General features: G+C 41.2%; 1 protein-coding gene across 1 annotated transcript in view; it reads left to right on the top strand.

Moving 5' to 3' along the window:
- c19h8orf34 (chromosome 19 C8orf34 homolog) overlaps positions 1-14,148 on the top strand; it is a 130,184-nt gene extending 116,036 nt beyond the window's left edge. Inside the window, exons 13-15 of the mRNA XM_041814515.1 lie at positions 1,420-1,516; positions 13,194-13,232; positions 14,055-14,148. Coding sequence (XP_041670449.1) covers positions 1,420-1,516; positions 13,194-13,232; positions 14,055-14,062 — 144 coding nt within the window. The 3' untranslated portion in view covers positions 14,063-14,148. The remainder of the gene's footprint in view (positions 1-1,419; positions 1,517-13,193; positions 13,233-14,054) is intronic.
- The last annotated feature ends 1,485 nt before the right edge of the window (positions 14,149-15,633 follow it).

The following is a 15,633-nucleotide window of genomic DNA, read 5'->3' as shown; positions in this document are numbered from 1 at the left end:
GGTGTTTTACATAATAAGTGACCTTTAATGTAACTTCAGGGGCAAATTGTCACTGTTGCTAAATCAGAGTGCCTTCCTCTGACCAAAAGTACCAAAATCAGCCTCTCAGTATCTAAAGTCATCAACACAAAGTTCTTTTTCTCTTGGCTATGTAAGATAAGACAACCAGACCCAGGGAAGTGACTGTGCCTTACCAAAGAAAGCCCACACACAACACGGGTTTACTTTCATGGTCTTTACCGTCATACAGAGCCATCTAGTTCAACAGGATTTCAATATGTATGCTGAGGGGGAATAACATAAGGTATTGATCTTCATATTTACCTTTGAGCCAGATGGAGTATTTCAAAACAAGTCAATGTCTAACTCTAACTGATTAAAGAGTTGTTGTGGCTGTTTTGATATCAAACACTCTAAAATAGAAATCCCCCAGCAATCAAAGAGATCTAAGAATTTAAAAAGCATAGAGACAAATTGTCCTAAATTTGGCTCCCAGACTTGGAAATCACTCCGGCTGTCTTTGTAATGTTTCATGTGATAAGCATGAACTTGTGTGCAGAGTGTCAAATAGTCTTGATGCCCACATAAAACTGTCTGTAGAACCTGAGACCCTTTACACAGAAGTATTATGACTGCCTACATAAGAACCCACACTCACACATGCACACACCCTCAAAAACACACACATACTTCGTGTGGGGTTTAGTCATGGAGGTCTGTACAGTAGTGTGTCATTTCACTGTGGAAAAATAAGTCTGGCATAAAAGGCCATCTTTCTTTCTTACAGTCCTTTCATGATTTACTTAACAGGGACGCTGTAAAATATGAGACCTTTGTGAAGGCTTTATTAACGGTAGGCAGGATTCTTGCTGCCGCTCTGTATAGTCTTTGACAATTATTGTAGTTGACACCTAGTCAGGCTATCCGAAACACCAGTGCACCCAGTCTGTTTTTACTGAGGCCAGCTGGTTTCATGTAGAAGGACTGAGGATGCTGAAGGAGGCCTGTTCATGGAGTTAAGTGATCCTGAACTTTTCAATACAAAACATACTGGAATTACAAAACCATTGTGTTTGTTGACACGTGTTGTCATGTAAGGGGGCGGAGTTTTGTCATTGAAGCACAGAATAATAATGCAGAACATCTTTTAGACTGGTGCTTTTTTCATTGGGTCATTTCAACTTTTCATGTTAAACCATTAGTGCCAAACATTTGGTGAAAAAACATCTGTTTGAAGGTGAAAAAAAAAAGAAAATAAGCATTTGTTATATTTCTAAATGTATTTTTGCTAAATATATTTCATATAGATTTTGAATCTGCTCTAGATTCTAGCTTTTTCCATGACTATTTTCTCTTCACAGAATGTTGTCCAATAGTTCTCCATCATTTCTAATTTTTTCTTGTTTTTTTCCACACCAGGATGAGTTTTACCAGCAGTTACAGGCCATCAGACAGCCTTGGCATATTCCCAGTGACACAGACAGTGACATCCTGGAGCCTCCTGAACAGGACAAGAGTGAGTTACCTTAGCTGCTCCTCCTCCCATCTGCCTTCAGCTGAGTTCACATTGCCCTTTCAAGGAGTGATATTTGAGCATGGACATTTTGCCATCACTATGAATGTCACAGAGGTGTTCAGGGGGGTGAAGTGATCCCCCCTGTACTGTCGTTTTTACACAGTGGTTCTCAGATGGACTTGCCTTAGTTCCCAGTACTACATCTTGGTGCTTTCAGATGACGTCAGCAGGACTATGTCAAGTGTTCAAAGTGCAAAAATATAAACATTCTTCATTTTTACACTTTTGTGTCCCGATAGGACTAAAGTTTTAGGTTTGGGGAATAGATTTGGACTCAGACTCAGGTAAAGGGCACTAAACTCTGACTGGACTCCGGACTCCAGGTTTGGGAACTTGACTTGGACTCAGACTCAGCTAAAGGGGACTCTACTCGGACTTGAACCCTAGGGACTCTGGACTTGACTCAGACTCAAATAAAGGGGACTTGACTTGGACTTGACTAAGGACTCTAGACTCAACTTGGACTCGAGGTTTAGGGAATCGACTTGGACTCAGACTCAGGTAAAGGGATCTTGACTCAGACTTGAACAATAGGGACTCTGGACTAGACTTGGCTTGAGGTTTGGGGACTCGACTTGGACTCAGACTCAGGTAAAGGGGACTCGACTCTGATTTTTCTTTGGTGACTTGGACTTTACTTGGACTCGAGGTGTTGGGACTTGACTACAACACTGTTGTCTCTATGGGTCAGCCCTGTGATTGACTGCTGACCAGTCCAGGGTGTACACCGCCAAACATGAACACATTCAGTTATTAACAGTATCATGGAAACAGCTAAGAAGATGAAGAAGATCTCTAGCAAAACAAAATTCAAACAGCAAAAAGGAGAGCTGCCCTACATCATAAACTTTTGACATAATTTTTTTCTCGGCCCATGTTTGCGACCCACTGAGAACAGCTCTAAAACCTGCTTTTGGTCCCAACTCTGCAGTAGGGAACGACTGTTTTAAAGCTTTCTCTAGATTCTTATCACCTCCTCATTCAGGTGAAATGTACTGTAAAGAGGAAACATTCACTGACTCACTCTGTTGCCAGTAGTTTCTTGAAGCCTCTCGGTTAAATTTACTGCTCACAAATTTGACAAATTGCCCTCAAATGTTTTTACCCTCCCTCAGTTTTTTTATGTAAGATGTGGGGCTCATTTCATTAGTGTAATGTTGCTTTACTAGTGAGTCACTGCTCCATTTAATGACTTAAATTTATTAAAAAGTGAAGATTAATGTACATGTATTTCTTGTAAAGATGAAGCACAGAGGCTGACACATAAAAATTTCCACATCTCACAGTTGGATGAAATCTTCGGGGGGGTTTATTGGGGGGAAACAACGTCAAATAAAATTTCTTTCCTGGCATGACAAATAAGATATATCTCTTCAGATCCATTCAACAGACAGGAACAGCTCTCACTCAGATGTCATAAATCAGGTCAGAGCAGAGATCTGAGTGTGGTACTATTCAGCGTGTTTGGCTTTAAACAGAATACGATCACACTTCCTGGAGTGTTTTGCTCCATAAATCACAAGGAAGTAGAGGCGAATGTGGACTTATTCAGCCTTTCATAACAGACTTATCTAACTTTTTGAGGACACTGCAGACAAGTCTAATATGGGAATATTCATTTTCATGTAAGGACCCATGCACACCGAAGGTGACGCTGGAAAAAAAAGGCAAGAAAATGTGAATAATCTAGAGGAGAACTTTGATGCACCTTATTATGCACATTAGGTGTGACATGATTTACCAAATAAATGATGAACATTCTACAAAATAATGCACTTTGAAAGTCTGCAGCCTGTTTTGCATTGTCCTCTGGGAAATTAGAGCCGAAGATAAAATGAGGGATCCATTCAAAAAGGCCAAAAACCTTTTCCTAAACCCTAAAACCTAAAACACCACTGGGTGAAGGAAAGGTGGAAGAGGGAGGATAGGAAAAGAGAACAGTGATGATTAAGAAATTAGACTGCACTTTCCCATAATTCAGCATAATTCAGATTTTATTAAACAAACCTCCCAATGATAACTTATCTTTTCAGAAATAAAAAACTCAAAATGCACTGTTCCACACTTTTATGTACGACAGAGTTTCAAAACATTTTATAGGTTGTAAAGAACTGAAAATGGTCATGTGTTGAATTTGCAGCATTAGGAGGTCATATTTACTGAAATCAAAGCTATTTCAATTAAAAACATCTTAACAGGCCAAGTTCCATGTGAACATAGGAGCCCTTCTTTGATATCACCTTCACAATTCTTACATCCATTGAACTTGTGAGTTTTTGGAGAGTTTCTGCTTGAATTTCTTTGCAGGATGTCAGAATATCCTCCCAGAGCTGCTGTTTTGATGTGAACTGCCTCCCACCCTCATAGATCTTTAGCTTGAGGATGCTCCAAAGGTTCTCAACAGGGTTGAGGTCAGGGGAGGATGGGGCCACACCATGAGTTTCTCTCCTTTAGCAGCCAATGACACAGAGGGATTCTTTGCAGCATGAGATGGTTCATTGTCATGCATGAATATCATTTTGCTACAGAAGGCACTGTTCTTCTTTTTGTACCATTGAAGAAAGTGGTCAGTCAGAAACTCTATATGCTTTGCTGAGGTAATTTTCACCCCTTCAGGGACCCTAAAGGGCCCACTAGCTCTCTCCCCATGATTCCTGCCCAAAACATGACTCAGCCCCCTCCTTGCTGACATTGCAGCCTTGTTGGGACATGGTGGCCATCCACTAGCCATCCACTACTCCATCCATCTGGACCACCCAGGGTTGCACAGTACTCATCAGTAAAAAAGACTGTTTGAAAATGAGTCTTCATGTATTTCTGGGCCCACTGCAACCGTTTCTGCCTGTGAGCTGGTTAGGGGGGCTGAATAGTAGGTTTATGCATGACTGCAATCCTCTGGAGGATCCTACACCTTGAGTTTGGTGAGACTCCAGAGGCACCAGCAGCTTCAAATATCTGTTTGCTGCTTTGTAATGGCATTTTAGCATCTGCTCTCTTAATCTGATGAATTTGTCTGTCAGAAACCGTCCTCATTATGCCTTTATCTGCAGGAACCCGTCTGTGCTCTGAATCAGCCACAAATTTCTTCACAGTACAATGATCACATTTAAGTTTTGTTGAAATATCTATTGTTTTCATACCTTGTCCAAGGCATTACACTATTTGAGGCTTTTCAGCAGCAGAGACCATTTTTCTTCCCATATTGCTGAAACCTGTGGCCTGCTTAATGTGGAACGTCCTTCTTAAGTAGTTTTCCTTTAATTGGGCACACCTGGCAAACTAATTCTCACAGGTGTCTGAGATTGATTTCAGTGATCCAAAGAGCTCTGAGACACAACACCATCCATGAGTTTCATTGAAAAACAAAAAGATTGAATGTTTATAACACTAAAATTCAATTTTCATAATAAGTTGGAAAGCAGTATAGTCATTTGCAACAAGGCTCCACTCAGTATGGGAGGCAAATTTTGGCTGAAATCGGGCTCAAAATCCTGTCATGCGTGGCTGGCCTAAGTCCAAGTCCAGTTTTTAGGTAAAAGTAGCAGGGGACCTCTGAGGGAAAAAGCCTTATATATTGCACGGACCAACACTGTTAAATTTCTAATTAGAATGTCTGGTAATTCTATATTTAGTTGCCACCATTCTTGAGCCAAAATGCCGGTTCTGAAGTTAATTTATGAGTTTAAAGTTATACACGCTATGTATTCAGAAATGTTCACAGATTAACTCAGCCCTGTTTTCTCAGTAAACAAAGCCTCAGCACCAGCTACTCAAACTGAAAATCAAGTGCATGTGAGACCTTAAAAAGATTTATTTTATTGACATTATGACACAAGAATTCCAGTCAAACAAAAGCTCAAGATGGAAAATGGTTGTCACATGGAAACACAACCCTCCTGAAGAGTTCCTCCAGAGGGTCGTTGTTTTTCCAAATGTGTATCTTGCAAAATAAATGGATACAGTTCCCTAATAGCCCCTGGGGGGCTGCTCTAAACCCTGGCAGGGGTGATGGCATGTTGAGAAAGGATAAAAGCCGCACACTGAGTTAGAGGTGGCTCTGATACAGGGAGAGAAACACTGAGAAAGAAAAAAGAGACCCAGCAGCCACAAGACGTGACAAAGCACTTTCTGGCGTGAGACGGGGCCCATAGGACTGTTAGCTGAGATCTGGTTTGTATGTCTTTGTGCTTGTTGAGAGTGTGTAATAAATGTGTGAGGGATTGTTATAATCACTGAAAGACATTGAAATGGTTTTACAAGAGCAGTTTTGCCCCCTTAATCTAATATTTCAGCCTTTTAAGGAGAAATTTCTTGACCTCTGAAATGTTTCAATTGAATTACAGACTGGCAACTGAACATTCAACATTTGCCTACCAGATCTTTTAAGAATGATAATACACACCAGAGGAATAGAGTAACAACCAGAAATCTTCCACTGACTTCTTCTTCTTAGAGAGTTTCCAAATTACTACAAATCCTCTTTACTCAGGTTTTTACTCACATTTTATTTTGAAGCCTTTTAATGTTTTTTTCTTAAAGATCATTAAGAACAGAAATCTCATAGTGTTTGCACATAAGTTGGTTTTCTTTAGGAGTTGAAGCCTGCACCTACACTATATTGCCAAAAGTATTCACTCACCCATCCAAATAATTTAAATCAGGTGTTCCAATCACTTCCATGGCCACAGGTATATAAAATCAAGCACCTAGGCATGCAGACTGTTTCTACAAACATTTGTGAAAGAACGGCTCGCTCTCAGGAGCTCAGTGAATTCCAGCGTGGTACTGTGATAGGATGCCACCTGTGCAACAAGTCCAGTGGTGAAATTTCCTCACTACCTAAATATTCCACAGTCAACTGACAGTGGTATTATAACAAAGTGGAAGCCATTGGGAACAACAGCAACTCAGCCACCAAGTGGTAGGCTACATAAAATGGCGGAGCAGGATCAGCGGATGCTGAGGCGCATAGTGCGCAGGGGTCGCCATCTTTCTGCAGTCAACTGCTACAGACCTCCAAACTTCATGTGGCCTTCAGATTAGCTCAAGAACAGTGGTAGAGAGCTTCATGGAATGGGTTTCCATGGCCGAGCAGCTGCATCCAAGCCATACATCACCAAGTGCAATGAAAAGCATCGGATGCAGTGGTGTAAAGCACGCCGCCACTGGACTCAAGAGCAGTGGAGTGACTAATTGCACTTCTACATCTGGCAATCTGATGGACGAGTCTGGGTTTGGCGGTTGCCAGGAGAACGATACTTGTCTGACTGCATTGTGCCAAGTGTAAAGTTTGGTGGAGGGAGGATTATGGTGTGGGCTTGTTTTTCAGGAGCTGGGCTTGGCCCCTTAGTTCCAGTCAAAGGAACTCTGAATGCTTCAGCATACCAAGAGATTTTGGACAATTCCATGCTCCCAACTTTGTGGGAACAGTTTGGGGATGGCCCCTTCCTGTTCCAACATGACTGTGCACCAGTGCACAAAGCAAGGTCCATAAAGACATGGATGAGAGAGTTTGGTGTGGATGAACTTGACCAGCCTGCACAGAGTCCTGACCTCAGCCTGATAAAACACCTGTGGGATGAATTAGAGCTGAGACTGAGAGCCAGGCCTTCTCGTCCAACATCAGTGTGTGACCTCACAAATGCCCTTCTGGAAGAATGGTCAAGAATTCCCATAAACACACTCCTAAACTTTGTGGAAAGCCTTCCCAGAAGAGTTGAAGCTGTTATAGCTGCAAAGGGTGGACCGACGTCATTTTAAACCCTATGGATTAAGAATGGGATGTCACTTAAGTTCATATGCAAGTCAAGGCAGGTGAGCCAATACTTTTGGCAATATGGTGTATACTTGTACGGGTGTCTGATTGAATTTAGGGATCACTTCATTAGGGTGGTGACACCCTCTTCTCTGTATCACAGCAGATGTGTCAGATCGGGCGCCAAGTGTATGGGGAGAGCTGAATAATGGGGGAAAAAAGTACATAGCTATTTCCTGTTATTCAATAAACTTCCACAATGGGACAACCACACTTACCACAGTGGAGATGAAAGATGTCTGTCCTTTTTCTCACTCCTTACCGCTTTTGTTCTCAATGGCTGTAGCTCTCTCTCTTAGCACACAGATGAGTTCGACATGTGCAGCGGAAGTTCTGAATAAAAATATGCACTTGTTAAGATGGCCAAGAGGTATAGATATATGTCCTGTTGTTTTCAAGTTCTTCTTATTATTGTGTAGACTGAAAAACATAGACTTTAGAAAACATGGACTTAGTAACTTTAGCCATTGGTTTCTAAAGAGGCATTTTAGAACCAAAAAATATCAGAAATGTTGATTCTCCCTGACTTTGGTTAATCTAGCAGGAGGAATAAGTGGAGTTGAAGTATTTTTAAGTGTCCTGGAAAACATCAGGAGCATCCTAAGTCTTTTAAGTTGCGGCCATGTGTCCCTCACTGGTATCAGAGTCCCTCCCACCAGAATGCATGGAGAGACATGAGGAGACAAAGCAAATCAAAGATAGCCAACATTTCTAATGGTGAATGTTACATTAAAGTCTGATCAATAAGTAGTATCCAATAAGGGCGCATGACTGTCAGTACCATAGATCAGGGCTATTCGATTACAAATTCAACCAGGACAGATTTTAAAATCAAGAAATGTAGCTGGGCCAGACATGTTGGGCACCCAGTAAGCAGCTGGGAATGTCAAATTTGGAACCAATACGGATCAATTTGATGAAAAATATGCATTTTTTTATTCATAGTGTCCCTTTTAAATTTGGCAGCATGAAAAAACACATCAAAAAGTGAATAAAACACAACAACAGAGCTGCACTGAAACAAAACCTGAGGTAGTAGAAAAGTTTCTTTTTCACTTGAATAAAAATAAAATAAATAGAATGAAATTCTGCAAATAATTTTGGTCACATCTTACCTAGGCATATCTTAAACACTTGGCTCTAGTCATATCTGAACTTGGTCCATTACACGGTGCATTTAGGTTGACTGTTGCTAGGCTGTGTTGCATTCATGTTCTGAAACACTGTGGGAATTTATGAAAACTTTCAAAACAGGTGACCCTCTGCATCTCCGGCATGACCACAGGCTGGGCCGCTTAGGGGTTGGTTCTGGGCCGCATGTGGCCCCTGGGACACTAATAGAATAGGCCTGCCATAGACTGTAGAAAGAACTGGACAAAGCCTGTGGGACATCAACTGTTTGATTCCAATAGGCAGGCTCAATCTGCTTTTGAAGCCAATCCATGGCGGCCTCTATATTGAAGTCACTGTCTCAACCAAACTTTAGATCAACAAAGACATGAGCCCGCCCACTGAGCTCAACTTCCTGTTGAGCCGGTCTTCTGGAGGTAGCTTCCACCTGTCAAGCTATCTGTCAGTCAAATGAGATGCACCTATCAGTGCACAGTGAGGTTTTTCCTAAATATAATCTAAACGATTGTGGTACAAAAAATCCCCCCCCCCCCCACAGTGTGAGGACAGGAAGACATTAGCTAACTAGAAGAACACTCAGAGAGCGCAGACCTCTGCCATTAGCCCTGTCTCCCAATAGTGAAGAATACCTAGTCAGGTCCTTAATTTTGGATAAAAGTTTCTGTAACATCAGGAGTGCTGCATCTATTTCCTGAGAGGGGTGTGGTCAGGGGCGGGGTCAGACAGTTAATTAACATTTAAAGCCACAGACACAGAAACAGCTCGTTCTGAGCAGGGCTGAAACAGAGGGGGTTTTAGATATACAAAACCCAATACTGGAGTGTTTTTATCAGCAACAAACTTCACAGGCATGTTTTCGGGACCTCTGAGACTGATATAAACTTGTCTTTAAAGGGTAAAATATGTCCCCTTTAATTTCTCAGAAGATACTGATACATTTTAAACACGGGAAGTGAGCTGCACAGTAGAATGTTGAACAGAGGGACACCAGTCAATCCAATACCAGTTAAACCATGAAACAGATGTAAACATCAGACAAAGTAAATGATAAAAAGGTGACATGAGTTAAAACTTCTGGCTGTTTGCTAATACTGAGTCTTAGTAACATATAATCAAGTATTTTTTTTTATTTAAAACTTGATTAAATTTTCTTATTTCTGTGATTTAAGTTATTGTAAATGACCTCTCATGGCCCACCTACAGCACCTCCGAGGTCTGGCTTTTGGGCCCCGGCCCATGCTTTGGGAAGCACGGCTGTAAGCAGTAAGAGGGTGGGTTGGGATGGTCCTCAACGTGGCAGGTCAGGAACTACCACCAGTCTGACCGATGACGCATCATTTAAGAGACGTGAGACGCATTTGCATGTCAGTCAAATCAGTGATGCACCTTATAATACAAATTTCATAACAGATGAGTCAAAACCTCCCCCACCCCACCTGCTACAGTTTTTACCCATTAAGAAATGAGCCCTAGAGATTAAAGCATTTTTGTACCAGGTTTATTTTGCTGTTAAAATTGGACATTTAACTTGGAGCTAAACAAGGCCTCCTTAGTTTTGCAGCCAGCCTTAACAGGATGCTCCAGGAACTATTTTTCTTCCTCTTTTGCATTGGTTTCACTTTTCAACACCTGAAGTCACTGCTAGAAACAGAGGAATAACTAGTGTGGTGCTTTCCAAACTGCCATCAGTACCTCTGAAGCTCACTAACACATCATCTCTTGTTGTGGGTTTTTAATGCAAACAGAAGCATTAACAGGTGCTGTCAGGCTTTTCATCCATTAGTCCTTTAGACTGATAATAAATTCTCTCCGTTTTGGTTCAAGTGGTTCACATGTTGGAACAAAGTACAAAGAATACTTCGTGTATATTTAACCTTTCCTACTTGTTCCTTTTCTGAATAACTTCTTTTCTGAGTTATTTCATGAGTTACATTGGTTTATATTCAAAGCAGTGTTCATTTTGAGAACTTTTTTTAATTTTAGTCTTTTGATTACATGGTTTTGTTTGTTTGTTTGTTTTAGTCACATTTCTACCTTTTTTAGTTTTGGTCTAGTTTTAGTCCATAAAAAGTCCTCACATTTTAGTCTTTATTTTTAGTCCAAGCATTTATTCCATCCTTCCTTTTTTAATACCGCCTATCCTGTTGGGGGTCGTGGAGGGCTCGAGCCTATCCCAGCAGTCATTGGGCAAAAGGCAGGGTACACCCTGGACTGGTCACCAGTCAATCACAGGGCTGACATAACGAGACAGACAGCCAAGCACACTCACACCTACGGCCAATTTAGAGTCACCAATTAACCTAATGAGCATGGCCAGAGAACCAGGAGAGAACCCACGCATGCACGGGGAGACCGTGCAAACTCTGCACAGAAAGGCCCTGACTGGGAAGCGAAGCAGGGACCTTCTTGCTGTGAGACTAACCCCTGTGCTGTGCAGCCCTCCAAACATTTATTCTCTCACCTTAATCTGGAACCAAGTCATAGTAGTGTGTTTTATGCACTCTGCTTAACCTGGGGTCCCTGCTTCCTACAGCTGAGAGGCAGAATAGCTACAGATGCATTATATATAGATGTTTATAGATGTTATATATAGATGCATTATGTTTTTGACAGATTTACTCACAGTGGAGAAATATCACAGAATTTTGGATGTCTGACAAAAACTGCATTACATTTTAGTCTAGTTTTAGTCATCTTGACCAAAACTAATCTTAGTTTTTGTGAGTTTTAGGGTGAATCCCATTTCTACCCCTTAACCCTTCCCCTTTGTGTACCCCTTCTACTTGCCCCTTGAAACAAAGTGGTAAGGGGTAGGGGTGTAAACCTTCCCTTAAGAAACGAGACTCCACTTGATTGCAGTTCATCATCACACATCTCCGATAAACAGCTGCGTCATCAGAGGTGACAATAAAGCTTCGACCATTTCCTTCGTACTGATTTTCTCCACTTATTTATACAATAAATAACCCTCATTTACATGTGTAGATTCCAAAAATACAATAAACTTAAATCCTCAGTGACTAAAGATTGAATATATGATAAAATAAAACTGTTGTGTTTTCTTTAATCATTATGCTGAAAATATTTTTTCATTTATCGTAATCTGTTGTGCCATTTCACAATTGAACGCAGTGCATGGAGGGGAAATTCATCATACCCCTTGGTTTCCAGTGTGGTCCTGAAAAATCTTGGTTTCAAAGGCTATGTAGCCCTTGGCCCTTAGCCCTACCCCTCGATTTAAAAGAGAACTGGGACACCACTTCACCTGACGTGAACGTGCAAAACCAAGGGGTGGGGCTAAGATAGGGGGATTCACACTTAGTCATCAAAGATCTATATTTGGTTAGTGTTAGTCTAGCTTTGTCATGGAGAAAAGGCTGTCAACCAACATTTTTAGTCATAGTTTCAGTGGACAATATTAACATTAGTTAGTAGAGATTAACTGAGACTTACATGAACTTTGCGTTGCCTTAAATTGTGAGGGGGTTTTATCCCTGCCCCTCTCCCACTGCTCTGGACTATTGTGATGGCATCCTTATCTGAAAGTTTACATAAAACACATGGACTATTTTGCACCAACCTTGGTCACCTATCTGTTTCAACAATTTGCCGATTGTAGTATATTGGAAATGGGAGAGTGGGGAGAGGCATGTGGCAAAGGGCCATAGTCCGGATTCTAACCAGGGCTGCCCGTGTACATAAGTAGCGCCTTAGACCGCTAGGCCATCTGCACGCCCCGATAGCGATATTTAAATATGCTTTTCAGACAAGAAATTTCAGTCCTTCTGGACACACTTTAAGGTTTCAGGATGACCATGGAAAAAAAAACTCTTGTCCTTAAAAAAAACTTAAAAGCTTAGAGAATATAACCTTGCAAAGCAGATGGATCCGCCTGTTTCCACGTTTCTTACTAGCGAATCTATCTTGCAAAGCTCCGGTCTGAACCGTTTGTGCCCGGTTAGAAAGTGACAGGACCAATCAGCGACGAGGGGCAGTACTTTTGGGCGTGGTGGATTCGAACCGGGAAGCGAACCAGGAACGTAAGCAAGCAGCAACAAGAGGCCGGTGCAATTATGGTGGAAGAGATTAGCGTGGATGCTGCTAAAGCGCCAGTTTTATCAGAACTTGACGACATTTTTTTGTTAAAAGAAGAACAGAGAACAGCAATGAGTCGTTTTCTTTTAAAAAACGACAAAAGTCATGTACTGACATGTCTACAGTTGCCATGGTTCATGTTATTCCTCGCTAGCTGCACAAGCGCAACGTGTTTTGTTGCTCTGATTGGCCTGTAAAGAATTGACAGACAGAACGTTCATCCAATCACCCTCTGAGTTTTTTTTTTTGTTTTTCAAATCCTCTGCCCTTTCCTAAACGCTTAGTATTGAAGGTTTTCCAGATGCATGTGTGAAACAAATCCATCTGGTGTGTCAGGTTATAAAGAGTGAGGATAAGTCCAGAAAAAGACCTCAACTGACATAGGTCTGTTGGTTCAGCCTAAAACTCAACTAATTAATATTATATGTAAATATTGGCAGAAATTTTGATATCTGCCAATACCAGACCACTAATATCATGTATCCCTAATAATTAAAGAATCTAACAGTATATATGCTTTCTTAAGAGAAATGATACTGCCCTACATGACATGTTTTGTCTTCCTTCTTTCTACAGGTGGTGCTCGAGATGCCAATAAGAGATCTGTGTTTTCAGGTGAGGATCTTTAAACTTAAAGGGTTCACTCACAGAACCCACAGAGACGGACTCATCACAGAATCTGAAGTCTCATTCAGGTCACCAGACACTGGTTTAGCTACTGAGAGCCAGTGTAATAAGTTTACAGAGCCAAAATGTCTGTCAGTGACCTCATTTGTCAAGCCACAACACGTAATCCAAATAATTATCAATGGGTGACTTACTGTAGAAGCCTCCACCTTCATTTATGGTCCATTCAATTACGTGTACAGGCTAAACGGAGGGCACAGCAGCACTGAGAAGTGATTGGCTGAGGCAGGCCTTGTGTGGAGACGGGGGACACTGTTGCCCAGTTCCATTAAGTCACTTTGGGTTCTGAGTTTACACGCAGCAGACAGGATCAACCCTCAGCGTCAACATTTGGGAGAAGGAGAAAGTTTGTCTGGTTTGAGGTCGTCTGCAGCTCTCCTTCTTGTGGCTCTGGAGGTGCCCGCAGTTCCCAACGTCAGCGTGCCAGTCTGGAGGGAGATCTGAGAGCAGACTGCTGCTGCAGCTTGGCTATCAGAGAGGCCAGACCCATTGCCACAGCAACCAAACTCAAAGCTGGCTGTTTAACTCAGCCCAATCACTGGTCTCCTAAAACGTATTGTGAAATATGCTGGTTGGAAGCATAACCGGGCAGCAGCAGGCCTCATTTTCCACCTCATGTTTGTGCATGACATGTTTGAATATTAAATGGCTGTTTCAAAGTAATTGCCCCAGTTATTTTTATTATTAGCGGTTAAATGTGTCTGATTTTGGTTTCTAGGAGACTGATGTTTTGTCTTTCATTTTTCACAGGCCTATAGTGATGAAGACCAGAGACATCAATCCAATCAAACTATTATGCAAACCACTGGACATTTTGAATAAGTGTATGGAGACGATTATTTTTATACCTCACATGAATGAAAATAAAAAAGATTGTATACTTTTTTTCACTGATATTTCATAGACATTCTACTGTAACATAACAAAGTATAAAAACTTACTTCAGAGTATGAAATATGACATTTATTTTTGTTTGCTCTTTAGCATGCTATTGAACTTCCATGTGCAGTCCAGAAACAGATGCATTTTGTTTTTTATGGACTCTTTTTCTAGGTTTAGTGCATAGTCACATAAAGAGAGCATTTATTGATATGCACTGTTACAAGATGTAGTGTTTTTCAAAAAGCAAAAGAGAAAGTCATAGAGGGAAAACAAGGAATGCGTTCTAATGATTAAAAATGAATTAATGCACAAGACCCCATTCTCTCCTGTGTCTGGTGTTTCTTAAATCTTTGAGCCTTTCAGGGTAATGTGTTGATGATGATGCTCTCCAGCGCCAGACCAAAACAAAGCATTTCTTTGGCCGTGCATCCACTGACTGCAGTTTGAAGAAAGTTTCCTCCTGTTAGTTTGACTAAAACTGCTTTAAATTTGAACAAAATATGCCGGTCCATCTGAAAGTCTTCTAATTTACACCTCTGTAAGCACGACTAACAAACCTACTGACCACTGTGGTTGGCAATCTCTTACTTCTGCAAAAATTTCAATCAAACCCAAACTGACATGGTCATTCTATGTGCACGCCACCATTATCATGCCAGGCTCATTGTAGAAACTGTGTTGTAATATGCATTTGGATATCACAATAAGCACGAGGAATTTTGCGCATGGCATTTGTGCCATCGTTGACTTTTAATGAACTATATAGTGCTTTAAAATTGTTTGTGAATTTACCAAAGGACATACAAGTGCTGCCAGTTTCTAATTTGTTGCAAAGCCAACCAGAAGAATGCTTCTACATAATGCCAGCTTACCGAGGCAAGAAAGGAAAAATAGTCCGGTGGCGTGGCCTAATCAAGCGACAACAGTACCTCAGCTTTATCGTGCATGCAAACTGTAAGGTCTACCAGTTGCAGCCAGTCGTAGGACTGATCACTATCCAGACATGCAGCCCAAAACTTATTCAACAGTCTTTTTTCCCAGTTTGAAAATTATGTTTGTTCTTCTTGAATTTCACTCTTGCAACAAAACTCTGTACCTCTTTTAACAGCATCCCTGAATGGGCGGTACTGTCTCTGGACTGGTTGGACTGGGAGGGGTTAACATGAGAAACAAAGAGTGAAACATGACTGACCCTCTGAATGAAACAGAGAAGCTGAAGGAAGTGCTATCCAGTCTGTGTGAACTCAGAGCTGAGAACGACAAACCAAAAAGGAGTTTGACTACATTCTTCTTTCAAGAGTCGGTACTCATCCATACAGTTGAGATCAGAACTAGATCAAAATTGCAATTTCAGCTGAAATTGCATGAGGATGCTAAGAGCTGAATTGTGGAGGAACTGCTAAAAATATCCAAAAAGCACAAAAACAGCTGAAAATAGCATGGAAAT

Source organism: Cheilinus undulatus, linkage group 19, assembly GCF_018320785.1.
Source record: "Cheilinus undulatus linkage group 19, ASM1832078v1, whole genome shotgun sequence".
NCBI lineage: Eukaryota > Metazoa > Chordata > Actinopteri > Labriformes > Labridae > Cheilinus > Cheilinus undulatus.
The sequence above is the reverse complement of the archived record's forward strand: the minus strand, read 5'-3'. Positions and strand labels throughout refer to the sequence as shown.